The 21,487-nt window shown below is 36.5% G+C and overlaps 1 protein-coding gene across 1 annotated transcript in view; it reads left to right on the top strand.

Moving 5' to 3' along the window:
- Positions 1 to 1,254: 1,254 nt before the first annotated feature.
- SLC15A2 (solute carrier family 15 member 2) overlaps positions 1,255 to 21,487 on the top strand; it is a 47,217-nt gene continuing 26,984 nt past the window's right edge. Inside the window, exons 1-3 of the mRNA XM_003763625.4 lie at positions 1,255 to 1,529; positions 8,350 to 8,437; positions 10,808 to 10,949. Coding sequence (XP_003763673.1) covers positions 1,392 to 1,529; positions 8,350 to 8,437; positions 10,808 to 10,949 — 368 coding nt within the window. The 5' untranslated portion in view covers positions 1,255 to 1,391. The remainder of the gene's footprint in view (positions 1,530 to 8,349; positions 8,438 to 10,807; positions 10,950 to 21,487) is intronic.

Genomic DNA, 21,487 nt, shown 5'->3' with positions numbered 1-21,487 from the left:
AATTAGGGTTTACTTGAGGTCTAATGGCAGGTTTGGGGTACAGGGAGTCAAATAGAGCTCCCCTGAAACCCCATTGGATTCGGCGCAAGGATATGGTGTTAAATGAAATCTAGTAGCAGCGAGAGTCCCCATAAAAACTAGATTGATAAAAAGAGTTTATTATGGGGTTTGGAAGTAAGGAAATAGGTGAAGGTAGAGATAAGAAGGGTACCGGACAGAGGGTCCCGTGGACAGAGGGTCCTGACATGGCTAACATGTCTGGGACCTCTACAAAGAGGGTGTCCCAGGTGGCCCTTTTATAATGGGAGATTTAGCTAGAGGGGCCTGAGGGTGTGTAGCCTCAAAATTGGCTCAGTGGCTCCTAGTGGGGCAGGGACAGATCTGGATTTTCTATTGGAATTCAAAGGAACCAGGATTTGGGAATCAAAAGGTAATTACATTAACTAGGAGGGATTGGGAATCAGAAAGAAAGGAATCTTAAAGGGACCACACCTGCATCAAAATCATTTACATTTTTTTTCTTTTGCTTGCATTTATGAATTCAGTAAACCTAGTTAGAACTTAATACTAGTTGTCTGACAGACTTGAGTGAATTCCTAGAGAGATCAGTGGCTGATATCCACAAGGGAGGGCAATGAATCTGATGTCTTCAATTATAATTACTTCAAGAACGTCAACTTAATTTACAATAGAAATCATCAACTCCACTTTCCAGGAAGCGTCAATTCCTAACATTTGTGTCTTGGGGTATTTCTCCCCTCCTTCCTACTCTCCCTTCTTCTCAGTTTCACTGTTGCCCCCTAAATCCAAGTATTCATGACTTTTTGTGCTGGGATCACAGTAGTAACACTAACTCAAGTCAAATTAAAGAAACAAATATTTGAGTGCCTGGTTCGATCAGGGTCCTGTGCTACTGCTGTTACCACTGTTCAAGATCGCCAGTACTCAAAGGCATTTTTCATCATTCCTTCTCTAGTAATTGAGCGCACTTTCCCCTCATTCCCTCATTCTTCCCCCGACACTCTTCTTACTAGAGTCCCATCCCTCAACAAAGCTCCAACTGGAAAGCACCATGTAATGTAGCTATTACTAATCACACCAGGCAGTTACCAGAATAACGTGTGATAAAGATCATGAAAATGTTTCCAAAAATATAAAGCACTTTACAAGTTTAAGGTGCTGTTTCGTAATTATTTCCAAGTCCCTCCCCTTCTCTTTACTGGTTCGTGAACCAACCAGTTTAGTCTCCCGACAATTAATTAATTCAGCCCCATAAGCCGGGCAACAGCTCGCGGGGTTAAATTCTGAAACCACTTCTCAGTTCCCACCCCTCTCCAAGTTTCTCTTCTCAAAGAAAGCTGGACACTGTCCCAGCTCCTTACTGCAGCCACATGTCTGAGGAGAGAGCTATCGAGGAGCTAGCCATGAATAACTTCCCCAAAAACGAATCCAAGGAAACCCTCTTTGCACTCGTCTCCCCAGAAGAAGCGTTACCCCAGCCTTCAAATCCTCCAAAGAAAACAACTCGGGTGAGTCTATTCCAAGATTGCACTGCGTCTCAACAGGGATACCTTTACTCCCTTGTCTTTCTTCTAGGTTTTTTCTGCCTCTCAGTTCCAATATGGATAGTGAAATCCATTTTGTCTGGGACTAGAATTAACACTGTAAAACCTCTTCTTAAAATGGGCTGAGGTATAATCATTGTATTTCATCTTAGATCCAAAGTTTCACTGTATGTTTCAGAAGAATTTTCTAAAGGAAAAGGATAACCCATTGGGGAGGCTTACCTGCATACTTGTCCATCGAGTTAAGTAAAAGATAGCTCAGTTCACATTCCCTCTGGATCCCTTGCTAAGGGACAAGGTTGGGAAAAAGCCAGAACATATAGTCTCTGTCATTGGGAAGTAGCCAGTCTGGTGAAAGACCCAAGACACAGCCACAATAATGCTTTGCACTTGTATACTAATTTGTATTTTTGGAATCTTTAAATTTTAATTATCTCACTTCATTTCCATGACTAGTTGATAAATTGTTGGATTCAGTCGTTTCAATTGGGGCAGAGTCTTCCTGACCCATTTGGGATTATTAGCTGGGCAAAGATACTGGAGCATTTTGTCATTTCCTTCTCCAGCTTATTTTACAGATGAGGAAACTGAAGTAAACGGGGTGAAATGACTAGATCTAAGTCATACAGCTAGTAAGTGTCTGAGGCCAAATTGGAAGTCAAGATGAGTCTTCCTGACTTCAGGCAGGGCACTGCCCACTTAGATGCCCATAACCTGATAATTAGGACCCCTGTTTTTATCTTCATTTTGCAAAAAAAAAAAACTGGTGCCTAGAGAAATTAAACAACTTAAGGGTACTCAGTCCCTCATATATTCAACCAGCAAACATTAGTTTACGAAGCCTCTATCCTGTGCTCTTAGAAAGTGATATAAACATAATTTCTTGACCAGAATTAAGTTCTTTTAGTTCCAGTGTTGTCATCCAGTAGTCCATGTTTTCAATACTAATTATTATTGTAAAGTAAAAATAAGACCAGAGGCAAATAGACAATGCTCTGTTTGGCATTCAAAATGCTTCATAATCTAACTACTTCTACCTTTCCAGTCTTTTTACATCTTATTCCCCATCATAATTGTTTTGATTCAGTGATACTGGCCTTCCTAGCTGTTCCACAAATAAGATATTCCATATCTCAGTTCTGGGCATTTTCTCTGAATGTTCCCTATGCCTGGAACTCTTCACCCTTCACTCTGACTACTGACCTCCCCAGATTCCTTTAAATTCTAATTAAAACCTCACCAGTGTCTTCCCCCTGTTAATTATTTCCAATTTGTTTGCACTTTGTCACTCCATCCAATCTGAAGCTCTTTGAGTTCAGGAACTCTCTTTGACCTTTTCAAAAATTTAATTTTTTTTGTCTTTAATGTTTTGAATAGTGCCTGGCATATAATAGGCACTTAATAAACCTCTATTGATTAGTTGACTGATAATATTGATAAATCAGATTACCTCGGGAGAGAGGTTATTTCTCTCCCTTTACAACTGGCTCTGATCAGATGGGTCTAGGATAATGGTCAAAATTTAGAATAAAATGTTCTTTTGTCCCCCAACAATTTATCAGCCTGGTTGTAGTGCAATTTGTGGAATAGTTCTTTTAACGTCCAGGGGTGAAGTGATTTGTCCAGGATTACATAGCTAGAAGTGTCTGAAGCCACATTTGAACTCGGTTCCTTCTGACATGAGGGGCATCTAAGTGGTACAGTGGATAGAATGTTTTCATGTTCTGAGTTAAAAAGGTTTTAACTAGATTTCTGAATAAGAGATCTGGTACACTAAAATTAAACAGTCCTCTAAGAGTATTTTTCTGTCTTTTTTAATGGGCCCTGCCTCTAACCATGGTGCCCCTCAAGCTGGCTAGTCACTGTGTTTGCAAGAATTCCTCTGCAAGGACGAATATTATATCCTTAAATAGCTTATAGCTCACTATTGCAATTCTAGGGAAATGGTTTTTTGTTTTGTTTTGTTTTTGTTTTGTTTTTTTTGCAAAATGAAGATAAAAACAGGGGTCCTAATTATCAGGTTATGGGCATCTAAGTGGGCAGTGCCCTGCCTGAAGTCAGGAAGACTCATCTTGACTTCCAATTTGGCCTCAGACACTTACTAGCTGTATGACTCAGGTCTAGTCATTTCACCCTGTTTACTTCAGTTTCCTCATCTGTAAAATAATGTAGAAGTAATTTAATGTAGAAGTAATTCTCTTTTTCACTCCCAAATAGTGAAATTTGGTTCTTATCTAGATGTGTGTGATATATATATATATTTAGGTTTCTGGCCTGGGGCTATCTGGCCTGGGGCTAGGGAGGGATCTTCGGATGAATTGAGGTATTAATCGATTATGGGTGGTAATTATGCCCCAGGCCAAGATCTCCCTTAATTAAGACCTCCCACTCTGCTAAACCCAAAAGATTAAAAAAAAATGAGACTCTGCTCTTGGACCTCATTGTCTAATGGAAAAGACAACATGCAAAAGACTATATGTAAATGATTAAATTGGAAATAATCTCAGAGAGGGCTCTAAGATGAAAAAAGGCCAGAAAAGTAGAGTTGTAGCTGAGACTTGAAGGAAGTAAGTGACAATGTGTGTCCTGAGATGAGTGTTTTATAGGAATAGGAAGGAGTAGGGGAAGAGGAGAGAGAATGGGGTATAAGAAGATTGTAAATGTTGGAAAGGGCCAGATTATGAAGAGCTTTAAAAGCAGAGGAACTTATATCTGGTACTAAAAGTGATAGGGAGGGAACCAAGAAATTTAGGGGCAATATTGTCAGAACTGTCCTTTTTGGAAGATTAATTTGACATTTGAGTGGAAGATGTAACAGATTTGGGAGAAGTTTGAGGCAGGGGGATCAACCATCAGACTTTTGCAATGATTTAGGCAGGAGATTTTGGGGATTTGTACCAGAGTGATGGCAGTATCAGGAAAGAAGAAGCAGTATACCTGAGATATTAGAAAGGTAGAAACTGATCAGTATGAGAGTGAAGAATTGTGGATGACACAATATTTGTCATCAATTAAATTCCCTTTAATAGGGAATTAGAAAGATGGGAGGTTTTAATTTGGAATGGGGATAGATAATAAGGTCAGTTTGGGACATGTCTATAAGACATCCAGTCAAAATACTGGGTAGACAATTGGATATGTGAGCATGGAAGTTAGCAGAGAGATTGACTAGTCAGATCAATATTGAAATGATAATAGTGGCTAATCAGATTACCAAACTGATTAATATGAAGGGAGGACAGCTTTTGGGATAATAATTCACTGTTTGGCAAAAACTATTGGGAAAATTGTATGGCAGAAACTAGGCATTGATCCACACTTAAACACCATACATCAAGATAAGGTTAAAACGGGTTCATGGTCTAGGCATAAAGAATGAGATTATAAATAAATTAGAACATAGGATAGTTTACCTCTCAGACTTGTAGAGGAGGAAAGAATTTGTGACCAAAGAAGAACTAGAGATCATTATTGATCACAAAATAGGAAATTTTGATTATATCAAATTGAAAAGCTTTTGTACAAATAGAACTAATGCAGACAAGATTAGAAGAGAAGCAATAAACTGGGAAAACATTTTTACAGTCAAAAGTTCTGATAAAGGCCTCATTTCCAAAATATATAGAGAATTGAATCTAATTTATAAGAAATCAAGCCATTCTCCAATTGATAAATGGTCAAAGGATATGAACAGACAATTTTCAGATGAAGAAATTGAAATTATTTCTAGCCACATGAAAAGATGCTTCAAGTCATTATTAATCAGAGAAATGCAAATTAAGACAACTCTGAGATACCACTACACACCTGTCAGGCTGCAGGCTGGCTAGAATGACAGGGAAAGATTATACACAATGTTGGAGGGGATGTGGGAAAACTGGGACACTGATGCATTGTTGTGGAATTGTGAATACATCCAACCATTCTGGAGAGCAATATGGAACTATGCTCAAAAAGTTATCAAATTGTTCATACCCTTTGATCCAGCAATGTTAATACTGGGCTTATATCCCAAAGAAATCTTAAAGAAGGGAAAGGGACCTGTATGTGCACGAATGTTTGTGGCAGCCCTTTTTGTAGTGGCTAGAAACTGGAAACTGAATGGATGCCCATCAGTTGGAGAATGGCTGAATAAATTGTGGTATATGAATATTATGGAATATTATTGTTCTGTGAGAAATGACCAACAGGATGATTTCAGAAAGGCCTGGAGAGACTTACACACGAACTGATGCTGAGTGAAATGAGCAGGGCCAGAAGATCATTATACACTTCAACAACAATACTATATGATGAACAATTCTGATGGACCTGGCCATCCTCAGCAATGAGATCAACCAAATCATTTCCAATGGAACAGTAATGAACTGAACCAGCTACGCCCAGCAAAAGAACTCTGGGAGATGACTAAAAACCATTACATTGAATTCTCAGTCCCCATATTTTTGTCCACCTGCATTTTGGATTTCCTTCACAGGCTAATTGTACAATATTTCAGAGTCCAATTCTTCTTGTACAGCAAAATAACGGTTTGGTCATGTATACTTATTGTGTATCTAATTTATATTTTAATATATTTAACATCTACTGGTCATCCTGCCATCTGGGGGAGGGGGTGGGGGGAAGAAGGGGAAAAATTGGAACAAGAGGTTTGGCAATTGTCAATGCTGTAAAGTTAACCATACATATAACCTGTAAATAAAAGGCTATTAAATTAAAAAAAAAAAAAAGTTTTCAAACTGTGCCTTTGAGCCAGCAGTGCTACTACTGGGCTTATATCCCAAAGAGATCTTAAAAGAAGGGAAAGCGATCTGTATGTGCCAAAATGTTTGGGTCAGCCCTGTTTGTAGTGGCCAGAAACTGGAAACTGAGTGGATGCCCCTCACTTGGAGAATGGTTGAATAAATTGTGTTTATATGAATGTTATGGAATATTCTTGTTCTGTAAGAAATGACCAGCAGGATTTCAGAAAGTCTTGGAGAGACTTACATGAACTGATGCTGAGTGAAATGAGTAGGACCAGGAAATCACTATATACTTCAACAACAATACTATATGATGACCAGTTCTGATGGACCTGGCCAACCAAATCAGTTCCAATAGAGCAGTAATGAATTGAACCAGCTATGCCCAGCAAAAGAACTCTGGGAAATGAGTGTGAACCACTACATAGCATTTCCATTCCCTCTTTTTTGTCCGTTTGCATTTTTTATTTCCTTCACAGGCTAACTGTACACTATTTCAAAGTCTAATTCTTCTTGTGCAGCAAAGTAACTGTATGGACATGTATACATATATTGTATTTAACATAAACTTTAACATGTTTAACATGTATTGGTCTACTTGCCATCTGGGGAGGGGGTGAGGGGAAGGAGGGGAAAAATTGGAACAAAAAGTTTTGCAATTGTTAATGCTGAAAAAAATTACTCATGCATATATCTGGTAAATAAAAAGCTATACAAAATAAATATGAAGGGAGGAGAGAAAAGGACTAAGACAGCCTTGAGCTGAAGATGCAGTCAAAGAAACTGAGGAATGATCAGACAAGAAGAGGAGCCAGGAGTGAGCTGTAGTAAGAAAATTTAGAGAGGAAAAGGTGATGTACAGTGTCGGGCTTCTGAATGAAGAAGATTGGAGAATAAGCTAAAATCATTAGATTTGGAGATCCTTTGCTTCCTATTAGTTTGCAACTATTAGCATGGTTGGAATAAGATAAGTCATTTAAGCCATTCAGCAATTTAGGTTTTGTTTAGTCATAGCATAGAAAGAAGATTCAACTACACTTAGCTTTTGTAGCTTCAGGCTCCTTTGTCTCCATGCAAAGATATGGTAACTTGAGTAGCTTTGGACTTCTTCCAAATTCTACATGTCCAACTTCAGTTGAGCAGATCTTTTATGGGCAACCAGGAAGCTTGTCCACGTGGAGTGAGGTTACCAGGAAATTCTTATTAAATGAGGTACAGATTGGACTTTACTTCCTTGGGTGAGGGCTCTGTCACCTTTCAGGGAAAAAAAACTAGCCTGTCCCATGTGGCAGAGGGAATGGAAAACTTCATATAGAAGTAGTCCTATTACAAGCTTCTTCTAATCTAGCTCCACAAATATTGCCCATGACATTCAGGGAAAAGGGGGTAGGATCTTAGGAGTGCTATTGGGGTCACTGGAGGTTTGGGCAAAATAAGATTTTGTGTACAAAATAATTCAGATAAATAGCCATTATTTCTGAATTCCCCTTCAAGCAAATTTAGTCTAGAGAATGTAAACCATGACTATCATCTCACTACTCATTCAATCGATAAGCATTTATTAATTGTCTACTATGTGTCAAACATTGCACTAAGTGCTTGAGTATCAAAAAAGACAAAAGATATAGTCCCTTCCCTTAAGGAGGTGGCATAGTGGCTAGAATGTCAGACCTAGAGTCAGAAAGACTACCTTTCCTAATTCAAATCTGGCCTTAGGCAGTCACTAGTTGTGTGACCTTGGGTAAATCATTTAACTCCGTGTGCCTCAGTTTCCTTACTTGTAACATGAATTGGAGAGGGAAATGGTAAACTATTCCAGTATTTTTGCCAGGAAAACACCAAAAAGGGTCACACAGTGGTGGACATGACTAAAAAATGACAAAACAAGCCTCTCAGGAGCTCAAAATCACTTGTGGGGATTGGAAAGTGCATTTTCTGACCATAATGCTTGTTATAATGTTGGGGGCAGGGAGACAGATGTTTCAAATATATTTCCATTACACTCTAATTGGGGAATTTTCTCCCATTTTGTTCCACAGAAAATATGTGGCTCTAATTACCCACTGAGCATTGTCTTCATCGTGGTGAATGAGTTCTGTGAACGGTTCTCCTACTATGGCATGAAAGGTACTCTTTGACTCCCCGATACCCTTCTACACCTGCCTGTCTCTTCCATTTCCCTGTATTATACCCACCCTCCAATCCTTGGCTTAGATAATCCGTTTTCTTCTCTTAGTATAAGAAAACACTTCTTTTCTGGCCAAGGCTTTCTAAAAAGCCCTCTTAGAATTCTTTCCATTTAAGAAGTTACTTTGTAGTTCATACCAGTTAAAAGCAGAAGTCCATTAACTGAATGAAGAAATTTTAGTGCAAGCCAGAAAACTAAAAGTGAAAATGGAAACTTTTCCAGGTCTTAGTTTTATTATGAAAGCCCCTGCTATTCTTATCCACAATCTTGACCTTATATCAGCTGAGAAATAATTATAATAACAATAATTCATACTTCTCTAGTATATTGAGGATTATAAAACTCTTTCCCCACAATACCTCATGAGGCAGGCATTTTACAGATGAAGATATGGTTAAGTGGCTTGCCCAAAACCCCAATTGCAGAAAAACTGCTTTTAGACCTAATGGTGAGTTTCACCATATATCTTCATTGTAGCACTGAAGGTTGTTGGTATGAAGCTAGGTATGACGTTCCTACCCAGTAGAGGAAGTAGTTTTGTATTGTAACACTAGAAATACAAGAGTTAGTATTGATAGTATTAATACACATTGACCAGAGGAACTTTAATTTTGAGATGTGCTTATAAATTCTTCTGCTTTGGCTCCTGTTCAGTCTGGTCCCATGATACATTACCATGACCTGATTCCATTGTTCAGCTGTCAGTCTTCTGACAAGTGCTTTCTCTCCTGTAGACAGCACTGGACACAGAATTGCTAAAATGATCTCTAGAGATTTGATCTAAAAAGGATTGAGGATGAATTCTCCATATATTTTCCCCAAGGAGTCTAAATTCTCTAGACTGGGGTTAATATTTTTATAAAGTAAATAAATACTTATTAACCCTCTATTATGTGTCGGGCAACATGCTATCCAAATTTGCATCATTATTCCATTCTTTCCTATCTAACTTTGGTTTATTAAATATCCCTTCCCTATTTTGTATCATCAGTCTCTTCACATGGGACTAAATCTTAGAGACAAAATAGAGCATTCTTAGGCACTAGGCATAATTACAAAAATCCATCCCTGCTCTACCTCAACTTGAGTTACTTTGAGTCTTGATATGTAGGTCTTAACTTATCACAAAATAAATACCTACAGACCACAAAGAGAACAATTTTCTGGCTGTAAAAATATGTGAATTTAAAGAATCTCATTTAAAAAAATGCATCTCCTTGTGTCTCTATGTATTTTACCCTAGGGAATACCTACCTTGTTTACCCCTTGTCTGAGCTTTGCCTCTAGCTCATTGTTTTGAGACTTGTTTCTTGCCCAGAGCTCTTAAAATTCAATTACTATAAAGTTATATCTAAAATTTTTTTTTCAAAGATAACCATTTCTAGTCCTTGAATTACCTATAAAAACTAGAGCAAAGGTCTATTAAAATGCTTGTCTCTCCAGCTCCCTAATCCCCCCAATTTCAACAATTTCTCCCTTTGCTTCTTTCTCCAAATCCTTTGCAAATCCTTGTGCCTTCCAAATCTAGAAAGATAAACTGTAAACAGGCATTCTCTAGTGTGGGATGCCCTGGAAGCAAAGGCTCATTTAGCATCATAAGCAATAGTTTACTGTGTCTCATGGCCCATCCAAACTCCTAGAGTCTAGGAGGTTAGTTTATCAAGTCAGCTTCTCATACAAATGCAGATTATTCTTTTTTTTTGGTATTTATCAGAAATTTTAGTCCTAACATTTCTACATTAGATGCTTAGGGCAGGTAGATTAATTTTAACTGAGCAAAATATAATTGACAAAGAAAATCTGCTACAAAATCATCACAAGACACAATGTATTTCAAGCCAAATAGAAGTGATTTTTGTAAGGCTGTTACTTTAGATTATTTATGCCATAATTCCCTTCCATTTGGCACAGGTATTCGTTTTCATTTGTTTGTTTATTAAACAAATTATTGACTCTAAAAATCAGGAATATGTAAATGGAAATATAACATAATGGACTGTTATCATTTCCTTCAGAAGACTGACTGATATAAAGCAAATGCCATAATATTGAGACTGAAAGGACCCAGTATTTTTTCTGGTACCCCAGAAACCACCATCGCCAGAAAATGTTATGTCCTTGTCAAATATATATATATATACATATGTATGTATAAGTAGTGACATGAAGTTTATTTTATTGGTATAGATATTTGAAAATGGGCTCCATTCTTCATCCGGTTCTATTTGACCATTATCTTCCAACTCCTCCCTTCCCAAATAGGATCTAATCCATCTTTCATCTCACCTATATTTTTCTTTCCATTCTAGCTGTGCTGACACTTTACTTTCTGTACTTCCTACACTGGAGTGAAGATACATCTACATCTGTGTACCATGCCTTCAGTAGCCTTTGCTATTTCACTCCTCTTATCGGAGCAATCATGGCTGACTCTTGGTTGGGAAGGTTCAGGTAAGAAAAGAACCTCATCTAACATCATAATATGAAAGACCACATCCCAAGGGAATTCACAGATTAAGACTACCAGAGGTCCTGTCTTCTTTCTCTTTGGCACTAGACAAAAACAGATTTGTTGTTATATTTTCATTTCAGTTGTGTCTGACTCTATTTTGGGGTTTTCTTGGCAAAGATATTGGAGTGGTTTCCCTTCTTTAGCTCATTTTACAGAGCAGAAAACTCAGGTAAACAGAATTAAGTGACTTGCCAAGGGTCACATGCTAGCTAGTACTTGAAGATGGATTTGAACTCATGAAAATGAGTATTCCTGACTCTAGACCCAGCTTTCTATTCACTATACTAGACTTCTTAAAATTTTTTTACTCAATCCCTTTTTCGCCTGAAAAATTTTTGTGTGACCCTGGGCATATAGATATACAAATTGAACATTTGCTGATAATCATGTTTTCCCCACTCACACATTCAATTATATAACCAACAACAAATTTACTTCAGCCTTAACAGAAAAAGTTTTTGCAGACTTTCCTCAGTCATTCTTGTTGTATATTAAGAGCTATTGCAATCAAAAGATTCTTTCATAAATATATATATTGAATGCCCTGTGCTACAATTTTTATTTGATTCCTCTGGTCTGGTCTGGTGAATGGAGATTATCTGAACATTTACAAATATTCAGTATTAAATCAACTTTCTTTTCTTTAAGTTATATAATTTCAGCTCCTCATCTTTGCTACACAAACCTGGCTTTCCTGCTTTTCTTCTGTCTCTTGCTGTCTTAAATCTTTGCTATATTTATATAAGAACATAAGAAATACCTTCTCCAGTGAGACTGGCTAATAATTCTGTCTCAGAAAGTAGCACTAATGGGGCACTTATAATGTGATTGTCTTTCACAACATTGTTTTCACAAGTTAAAGATATATACACACACATTCACACATCTATCTATATCAGAACACTCACAATGCTGAGATGATGGGTAGCATTTTTGTTATTGTTAGTAATAAAATATTTTAAAGTTAATATATCAACATTTGCATACACATACATTTAGTAGACTATAGCATAGTATAAACATAACTTTTATATGCACTGAGAAACTCAAATTTGTGACTCACTTTATTGCAATATTTGCTTTACTGTGCTGATCTGGAACTGAACCAACAGTATCTATCTCCAAGGTATACCAATACCAAGAAGGAAATGAGGCTTTTTCTAAGTGACTCTAAGAGTATAGTTTACTCTGATTTCGAAATTGGGCTCTTTGGTTTTTAAATCTTTTCCTCTTGAAAATCGTGGGGGGTTTTGTTGTTTTTTTTGTTTTGTTTTGTTTTGTTTTTTGTTTGTTTGTTTTTTTGTTTTTACTTCTCTTATGCCTCCTTGCCAGGAAAGGCAAGGACTTTTCCCAAATACTGTTTATGTCATGGCATGTGTGGAAATGGAGGGCAACCCTCTATGACAGCATCTACCTGTCAGGGTTGTCCGAGTACCAATTGAGACAACATATCAGCATTTTGTAAATCTCATATAAATAAACTACATAAATTATAGCTGTTATTATTATACTGAAGAGATTAAAGAAATCAATCCTTTCTTAGGGGTTGACACTTGAACTGACTTCAGTTCAGAGGAAGGGAAGGGATTCCATGAGATGGAGGTGGGAAGGGAGAAGGAGTTCAAATGCTGGCTTTCATCTCAATTTTTAGCTTATTCTCTGCCTCTAAACTATTTCTGTAGGGACTGGAAGCTGCTTTTTTAAAAAAAAAACTACACCACACAGAATTATCCTCAAGCAGTTATTCTTCCAACTACCTTATAGTCAGATGCCAGCAACCTGACATGGGGGAAGGTCAACCTGCTTCCAACCCAGCACCAGAAAATACCTATCCCATCTTTCTCTGTCCCTGGGTTTACTTCTCTATCCTAAGGGTCCTGTAGCCATCAAGCCTCTGTCAGCCTACCTTCCTACCAGAGTGGTATGAATAAAGTGCCCGTACCTCCCTCCCTACTATTACTTGGTTTAGGGTCTGGTTCCATTCAAACAAAAGAGATGGTGGTGAGGTTAAGCAATGAAGGGCACATGCTGACCCTTTATTCTCTCCTTCTGCCCACTCCCAAATAATCTCAATTCTATCCAGTCCCTGTCTTCTGCTTCTCATTTTCACTCCTCTTCCTCTACTGCAGTGGTTCTTAAACTTTTGTTCTCAATATCTTTATACTATTAAAAATTATTGATGATCTGTCCAAAGAGTTTTTGTTTACATGGGTTATAGCTATAGATATTTACCATATTGGAAATAGAAAATAATTTTGAATTTGAAGACTCAGAGTTTCAGAGACTGGACTACACTTTGAGAACTACTGATCTATTGTAATGCAGTAGAAACATGGATTTCAGATAGGTGGGTTTTAGTTCTAGACTACTACAAAGTAAATATCACAGTAAAATGAGCCAAAGACATTTTTTTTTTTTGTTTTCTAGTAGATATGAGTTATGTTTACACTGAATTGAAGTCAACTAAGTATGCAATAGTACTATGTCTTTAAAAAAATACCTTATTACTTAAAAAATGCTAACCATCATCAGAGCCTTCAATAAATCATAATCTTTTCTGCTGGAGAGTCTTGCCTTGATGTTGATGACTGCTGATTGATCAGGATGGTAGATGCTGAAGGTTGGGGTGACTGTGGCAATGTCTTAAAATAATACATGAAGTTTGTCCCATTGATTGATTTTTTTTCCTTTCACTTGAATACCTAGAAACTATTGTAGGATGATTAATTAACTATAATTCCAATATTGTTGCATCTCAGGAGATGGGGATTCTCAAGGAGAGGGAGAAAGATGTGAGCATAGCTGATCAGTGGATAAGTCAGAAAACACAACTTTTTTTTTTTTTTTTTTTTTTTTAAATTTAATAGCCTTTTATTTACAGGATATATACATGAGTAACTTTACAGCATTAACAATTGCCAAACCTCTTGTTCCAATTTTTCACCTCTTACCCCCCCCCCACCCCCTCCCCTAAATGGCAGGATGACCAGTAGATGTTAAATATATTAAAATATAACTTAGATACACAATAAGTATACATGACCAAAACATTATTTTGCTGTACAAAAAGAATCAGACTCTGAATTATTGTACAATTAGCTTGTGAAGGAAATCAAAAATGCATGTGTCCATAAATATAGGGATTGGGAATTCAATGTAATGGTTTTTAGTCATCTCCCAGAGTTCTTTTTCTGGGTATAGCTAGTTCAGTTCATTACTGCTCCATTAGAAATGATTTGGTTGATCTCGTTGCTGAGGATGGCCTGATCCATCAGAACTGGTCATCATATAGTATTGTTGTTGAAGTATATAATGATCTCCTGGTCCTGCTCATTTCACTCAGCATCAGTTCGTGTAAGTCTCTCCAGGCCTTTCTGAAATCATCCTGTTGGTCATTTCTTACAGAACAGTAATATTCCATAATAGAAAACACAACTTTTATTGATCAAGTTTGCTATCTCATATGGGCACAGTTTAGGCATCCCAAAACAATTACAAAGTAAGGTCAAAGATCACAATCACTATGACAGATATGATAATAATGAAAAAAGTTTGAAATATTATGAGAACTACCAGGATGTGACATGGTATGAATACATACCGTTAGAACTATGGCACTGCTCTAAATTACTGGGTTTTTTTTTAACTAATTTACTAAATTTACTAATTTTTACTAATTTACTAAATTACTATTAGAGAAATGCAACTTAAAACAACTCTGAAGGGCCACCTCATACCTATCGAATTGGTTAAAACGAGAAGAAAAGAAAATGATAAATGTTAAAGGGGATTGGGAAAATTGGGGTACTTATACATTATTGGTAAAGCTGTGAACCAATTCAACAATTCTGGAGAGCAATTTGGAACTATGCTCAGAAGATTATAAAACTGTACATAACCTTTGACACAGCAGTGTTGCTGCTGAGTCTGTATCCCAAAGAGATCTTAAAGGAGGGAAAAGGACCCAGAGGTGCAAAAAATGTCTGTAGCAGTACTCTTTGTGGTAGCAAGGAATTGGAAAATAAGAGATGCTCATCAGTTGGGGAATGACTGAATAATATTATTCTATTAAAAATGATGAGTAGCTTTTTGTGATGGCAAAGAACTAGAAACTGAGTGGGTGCCCATCATTTGGAGAATGGCTGAATAAGTTATGGTACATGAATGTTATGGAATATTATTGTTCTATAAGAAATGACCAGCAGGATGGTTTCAGAGAGGCCTGGAGAGACTTACATGAACTGATGCTAAATGAAATGAGCAGAACTAGGAGATCATTATACAAGGCAACAACAAGATTACATGATGATCAACTGGGATAAGACATGGTTCTTTTCAGCAATGAAGTGATTCAGGCCAATTTCAATGGACTTGTGGAGAGAGCTATCTGCATCCAGAGAAATGACTGGGAACTGAATATGAATCACAACATAGTTTTTTCACCTTTTTTGTTGTTGTTTGCATGGTTTATTTTTTTCTCTTCTTTTTCTTTTTGATCTGGTTTTTCTTGTGCACTAGATCAAAAAGAAAAAAAAGAGAAAGATTGCAGTATAACAAATGTGGAAATATATATAGAAGAATTGCACAAGTTTCACATATATTGGATTATTTGTTGTCTAGGGGAAGGGGAAAGGGTAGCGGGAAGCAGGGAGAAAAATTTGGAACACAAGGTTTTAAAAGGGTAAATGTTGAAAATTATCTTTGCATATATTTTGAAAATTAAAAGCTATTTTTAAAAAATGATGGGAGGCTGATTTTTAGAAAGGCCTAGAAAGATTTACATGAACTGATGCTAAGTAAAACAAGCAGAACCAGGAAAACACTACACAGAATAGCAGAGTTGTGCAATGATCAACTATGAAAGACTTGGTTCTCAGCAGTTTAGTGATTCAAGACAATCCCAATAAACTTTGGATAGAAAACATCATCTGTATCCAGAGAGAAAATTATGGAGACTGAATAGAAATCAATACATGCTTTATTCATTTTTTCTTCTGTTTTTATTTTCTCATGGTTTTTCCTTTTTGTTCTGATTTTTCTTTTCCAACATGATTCATAAGAAAATATGTGGAAAAAAGTACATGTATTATCGGAAAAAAAAATGTGGTTTTTACATGTAATGGGGAAAATAAACATAATTTTTTTTTTAAAAGGAAAGAAATATGGCACTGATAGTCTTGTTTGATGCAGGATTGCCACAAACTTTCAATTTATTTTTTAAAAAAGTAACATCTACAAAGTACAATAAAATGAGGTATGCCTGTACTGATCTTAGACAAGTACCTTTACTCTTGATCTTCAGTTTTCTCAATTAAAAAAGGAAGGGAATGTGGAAGAATCGTACTCACTTATGAACTCTCTAGAGCAGGCACTAACTTTTTAATCTTTGTATCCTCATAGCTTAGTACAATGTCTGGGAAATGGTAGGTGCTTGATAAATGTTTTTATTTGTGTTTTTTTAAAAGCTTTTTATTTTCAATTAGAGAGAGCTTTCAACGTTCACCCTGCAAAACCCTGCACTCTAAATTTTTTGCTCCCTCCCTTCTCCCCCCACCTCCCCTAGATGGCAATCAATCTAAGATATGTCAGACATTCCTTTACACATGCCTTTACAATTTTGATAAAGGTTTATTGACTTAAAGTCCTTTCCAGTTTTAGATAAAAATATGTTAGATCTAGGGAAACCTCCCTTTTCCTAATATATCTGTGAGCTCTCCAATCAACTGGGTAGGTTTATAATGAAGCTCACCTGGCTAAGGGTGGGAGGTGGAGGTAAGTGGTAGCTAGGTGACAGTGGATAGTATGCTGGGTCTGCAGTTAAGAAGATTCATCATCCAGAGTTCAACTCTGGCCTCAGAGACTGTGACCCTGGGCAAGTCACTTAACCCTGTTTGCCTCAGTTTCCTTATCTGTAAAAGGAGCAAGAGAGGGAAATGGCAAACTACTCCAGTATTTGCCAAGAATACCCCAAATGGGATCATGGAGAATCGGACATAACTTTAAAAATTTCTTAACCTGGATTCTATAATCTTATTTTTTTTTTAATTGATAGCTGTATTTCAGTTTATTTGGTTTCCTTTGTAACCCTAGTGTTCTGTTTAATTTATTTAAAGGCATTATTCTGACAAAGGATTCATGGGCTTTACTATATCAAAGAGTACATGATATGTGAAAGATTAAGAAACCCCTGTCATCTTGTGGGCACCTCTTCACGAAAGTGTAGACATAGGTAGTTTGTTGAAAGAAAAGTGGGCAGTTTCAGGGGCTAAGGCTGCTTCCAAGATGATCTGATTTGTTCAGATTCTAGGAAGTCAGTTAAATCAGACAATAAGCATTTACTGAGTGTCAACTATATGAAAGACACTGTGCTAAGTGCTGGGAACACACAGAAAGGCAAAAGACAGTCCCAGACCTCGAGGAAGTCACAGAATAATGCATTCTAGGGAGGAGAACTCACAAGAAGTGCCCAGATAGATATGGGATTCCTCCCCATTCTTTTATGTTCTTTCCTTTTCCCTCTTCAAAGCACAGACTAGTCCAGAATGGAACAAACCTGTGTTCAAGGACGGGACTGTGGGGTTTTAGGAAGCTTATGTACCAGTACAATCTCCTCCTCACCAGGAATCCATAATGGGCAAGTCTGGCAAAACCTGTATATGAGCACACTTTTCCTCAATCTGGGACCTGAGCATAGATGCTCATAGATGTATAGGAGCATTTGGAAGTTATATATTGTATTCTCTTTTCGAAATTTTTAAAACAATAATTGTTTTCCAAATACAAGCAAAGATAGTTTTCAGCATTCAGCTTTGCAAAACCTTGTGTTCCAAATTTTTCTCCCTCGTCCCTCCCCTAGACAGCAAGCAGTCTAATATAAATTAAACATGTGCAATTCTTGTAAACCTATTTCCATATTCATCTTGGTGCACGAGAAAAATCGAATCAAAAAAGAAAAAAAAAACATGAGAAAGAAAAACAACTGAGCAAATAAACAACAAAAAGGTGAAAATGCCATGCTTTGATTCACATTTAGTCTCGATAATTCCTTGAATACTGATAGCCCTTTCCATCACAAGTCTATTGGAATTGTTTTTGAATCACCTCATTGTTGAAGTGCCAAGTCCATCACAGTTGATCATTACATAATCTAGTTGTTGCTAGATATTTAGTGTACGATATTTTCTTTCTATTCACTTTATTTAGCATCAGTTCATTTAAATCTCTCCAGGCTTTTTTTAAATCAGCCTGCTCATCATTTCTTAAAGAATAATATTCCATTACATTCATATATTACATCATTCCCCCACTGAGGTGCATTCACTCTGTTTCCAGTTCCTAGACACTACAAAAAGGGATGTTACAAACTACATGTATTCTCAAACATAACTGTATGATTTAGTTGACTAGAGGATGAGCAGTTCAAGACATAATAATAGCAGTGACAAGTGATTCCTGAAGAAGGATTTGATTAAAGCAGACTTGCTCACCCCCACAGAGTGTTTTTAATCCTCAGGTCCCACCTGCAAAAGTTTCATTTTTTTATGCCAGGAATTCTATATTTGGAGGTCCATAAGAGATGACAGAGGTCTCTGAACTTGGCTAAAAAAAGTTATGTACATAGTTTCACTAAGCCCTAACTGAAACTTAGAATTTAATTATGAAGTAAGCAATAAACATTCTGAGAAGGGACCCCTTCTTTTTATTTATTTAATATTTTCCTCAGTTACATTTTAAAACAATTTTTTTACATGGTTTTTTAAACTTTTGAGTTCCAGATTCTCTCCCTTATTCCTACCTCAGCCCCCATTAAGAAACCACATATGAACTTATGCAAAAATATTTCCATAAAAGTCATGTTGGGAAAGAAAGCATAGCTCTCCCACCCCAATTTAAAAAAAGAACCCTCAAGAAAAATAAAGTTTAAAAAAAAAAAAAAGTTTAAAAAAAAAAAAAAGAGGGAGTGTGATTCAATCTGTATTCAGACAACCAGTTTCTTCTCTGGGTATGGATAGGATTTTTCATCATAAGTCCTACAGAGTAATTGTAGACCATTGTACTGCTGAGAATAGCAAAATCATTTATATCTGGACCCCTTCTCTTTTAAAGGATGAATCTTTTTCCTCTTTTTATCTGAAATCTAGGTAGGTTTATCCAGCAAGCCAGGTATGAAGTGCTTACTATGTGCAAGAATTTTAATTTATTGGTACAATGTTTTGACATAACAGATTCTTCATGACAGTCCCTCAGATACTATTACTAAATGCATTCCAGCATAATAATTGTGGAAGTATGTATAGAAGAATTACACATGTTTAACATATGTTGGATTACTTGCTGTCTAAGGGAGGGGGTGGGGGGGAAGAGAGGGAGAAAAAAAATTGGCACATAAGGTTTTGCAAGGGTGAATATTAAAAACAACAACAACAAAAAAACCCAAAGTGCATTCCCCATCACTTTCCTCCCCCTCAAAATAAAGGTTAAATTAGATTAGAGATTAAGAAAAAGGAGAGACATATTCTCCTACTCTGACAGTATAATACTAACATTGGTAGTTTATTTTGCCCAGTATTCTGTTGTTTCTTTCTGTTGACTTTTTTTCCATTGTTACAGTCATTATGGTTAGTATTCTTTTGCCTCTACTTTCCTCACTTTGCATTCCTATGTAAGTCAATCAATTAATTGTCAAGCATTTATATAATATCTACTATGACCTTACTAGACCCTGAGTTAGATTCTGAGGATACAAAGAAATTGTTCTTGTTTGGAGGAATTTACATTCTAATGGGGAGAGGACAGTATGTTCATATGTAAGTGTATGAAAACACTTTGAAGACAAAAATAAGGTAATACTGCAGGAGAGATATGCAGTAACAATGAGGATCAGGAGAAGCTTCTGTATAAGTTGGTTCCTGAGCTGAGTTTTGAAGGAAATGAGAAATTCAAAAGATGTTGGAGAAGAGGAAATGCAATCTAGAAATGGGAGACAGCCAGTGTAAAGGCACTAGGACTAGAGAGTCATGTAAAGAATGGCAAGGAAGTTGGTTTGGACTATAGAGTACATTTAAAGGAATAATATGTTATGAGGCTGGATTAATAAGATGGGACCATCTTATTGTGAAGAGTTTTAAATGTTAAACAGTGGGGCTTATATTTGATCCTAAAAAGAGGCACCGGGGTTTACCTGTAGGGGAACATAATGACATGGTCAAATTTTGCTCAAGGCACATTACTTTGGCAAATGTATGGAAGATATAATAAGAGGAGCCAAGGCAGGGAGATCAATTAAGATGCCCTTTCACTCTTTGTATGTTTCTGAATTTTTCATATTTGTCATTCTTTATGGCACAACAATGTTCCATTATCTTGTTTTTTTATACCTAAAATTTAGACATATGTTTGAATATTCTGTAGGCAGGGCATTGCCAGATTCCATTTATAATCTATCTTGTCCTCTTCACTAGATTTCTGCCTTCCTTTATATCTCCTTGTGTTTATTTAGAAAGAAGTCTTTTTTTTCCTGGTCTCTTTATTATCTCTATGTTGCTGTTAGTATCCTTGCATGTTGCTTTATTCACTCCTTTTAAATTTCTATTGAGGATGTTCAAGAAGAAAATAATCTTTTCAGTTCTGCTTTCTTTATAAGAATGTTTCAAACTGTTTATCACTGGACACCCATCTTTTGTGCTGTATATTTAATCTCGGATTTGCAGGATAGGTCACCCTGGGATGCATCTTGAGCTCCACTACCCTTCGAAACGCAGCATTTCATTCTCTACTCTCATTTCTTTGTTTTTTCTTTCTTTCTTTTTTTTTTTTAATAAAAGCTTTTTATTTTCAAAATATATATGTGGATGATTTTCAACATTCACTTTTACAAAACCTCGTGTTCTAAATTTTTTTCCTCCCTTCCACCCAACCCCTCCCCTAGACAGCAAGTACTCCAATATATGTTAAACATATGCAATTCCTTTTTTTTTTTTTAATTAAAGCTTTTCATTTTCAAAACATATGCATGGATTATTTTTCAACATTGACCCTTTTAAAACCTTGTGTTCCAAAAATTTCCCCCCTCTCCCCTACCCCCTTCCCTAGATGGCAAGTAATCCAATATATGTTAAATATGTGTAATTCTTCTATACATATTTCCACAATTATCATGATGCACAAGAAAATAGCTCAAAAAGGGAAAAAATGGAAAAGAAAACAAAATGCAAGCAAACAACACCAAAAAGAGTGAAAATGCTATGTTGTGATCCACACTCAATTCCCATTGTCCTCTCCCTGGATGCAGATGGCTCTCTTCTTCACAAGATCTTTGGAATTGATCTGAATCATCTCATTGTTGAAAATATCCACATCCATCAGAACTGATCTTCTTATAATCTTGCTGTTGCTGTGTATAATCTTCTGATTCTGCTTATTTCACTTGGCATTATCCATTACTTTTTCTAGTGAGTGCAGAAAAGTTGTGCTATTT

This window comes from Sarcophilus harrisii, chromosome 3, assembly GCF_902635505.1.
Source record: "Sarcophilus harrisii chromosome 3, mSarHar1.11, whole genome shotgun sequence".
Classification (NCBI taxonomy): Eukaryota; Metazoa; Chordata; class Mammalia; order Dasyuromorphia; family Dasyuridae; genus Sarcophilus; species Sarcophilus harrisii.
The sequence above is the reverse complement of the archived record's forward strand: the minus strand, read 5'-3'. Positions and strand labels throughout refer to the sequence as shown.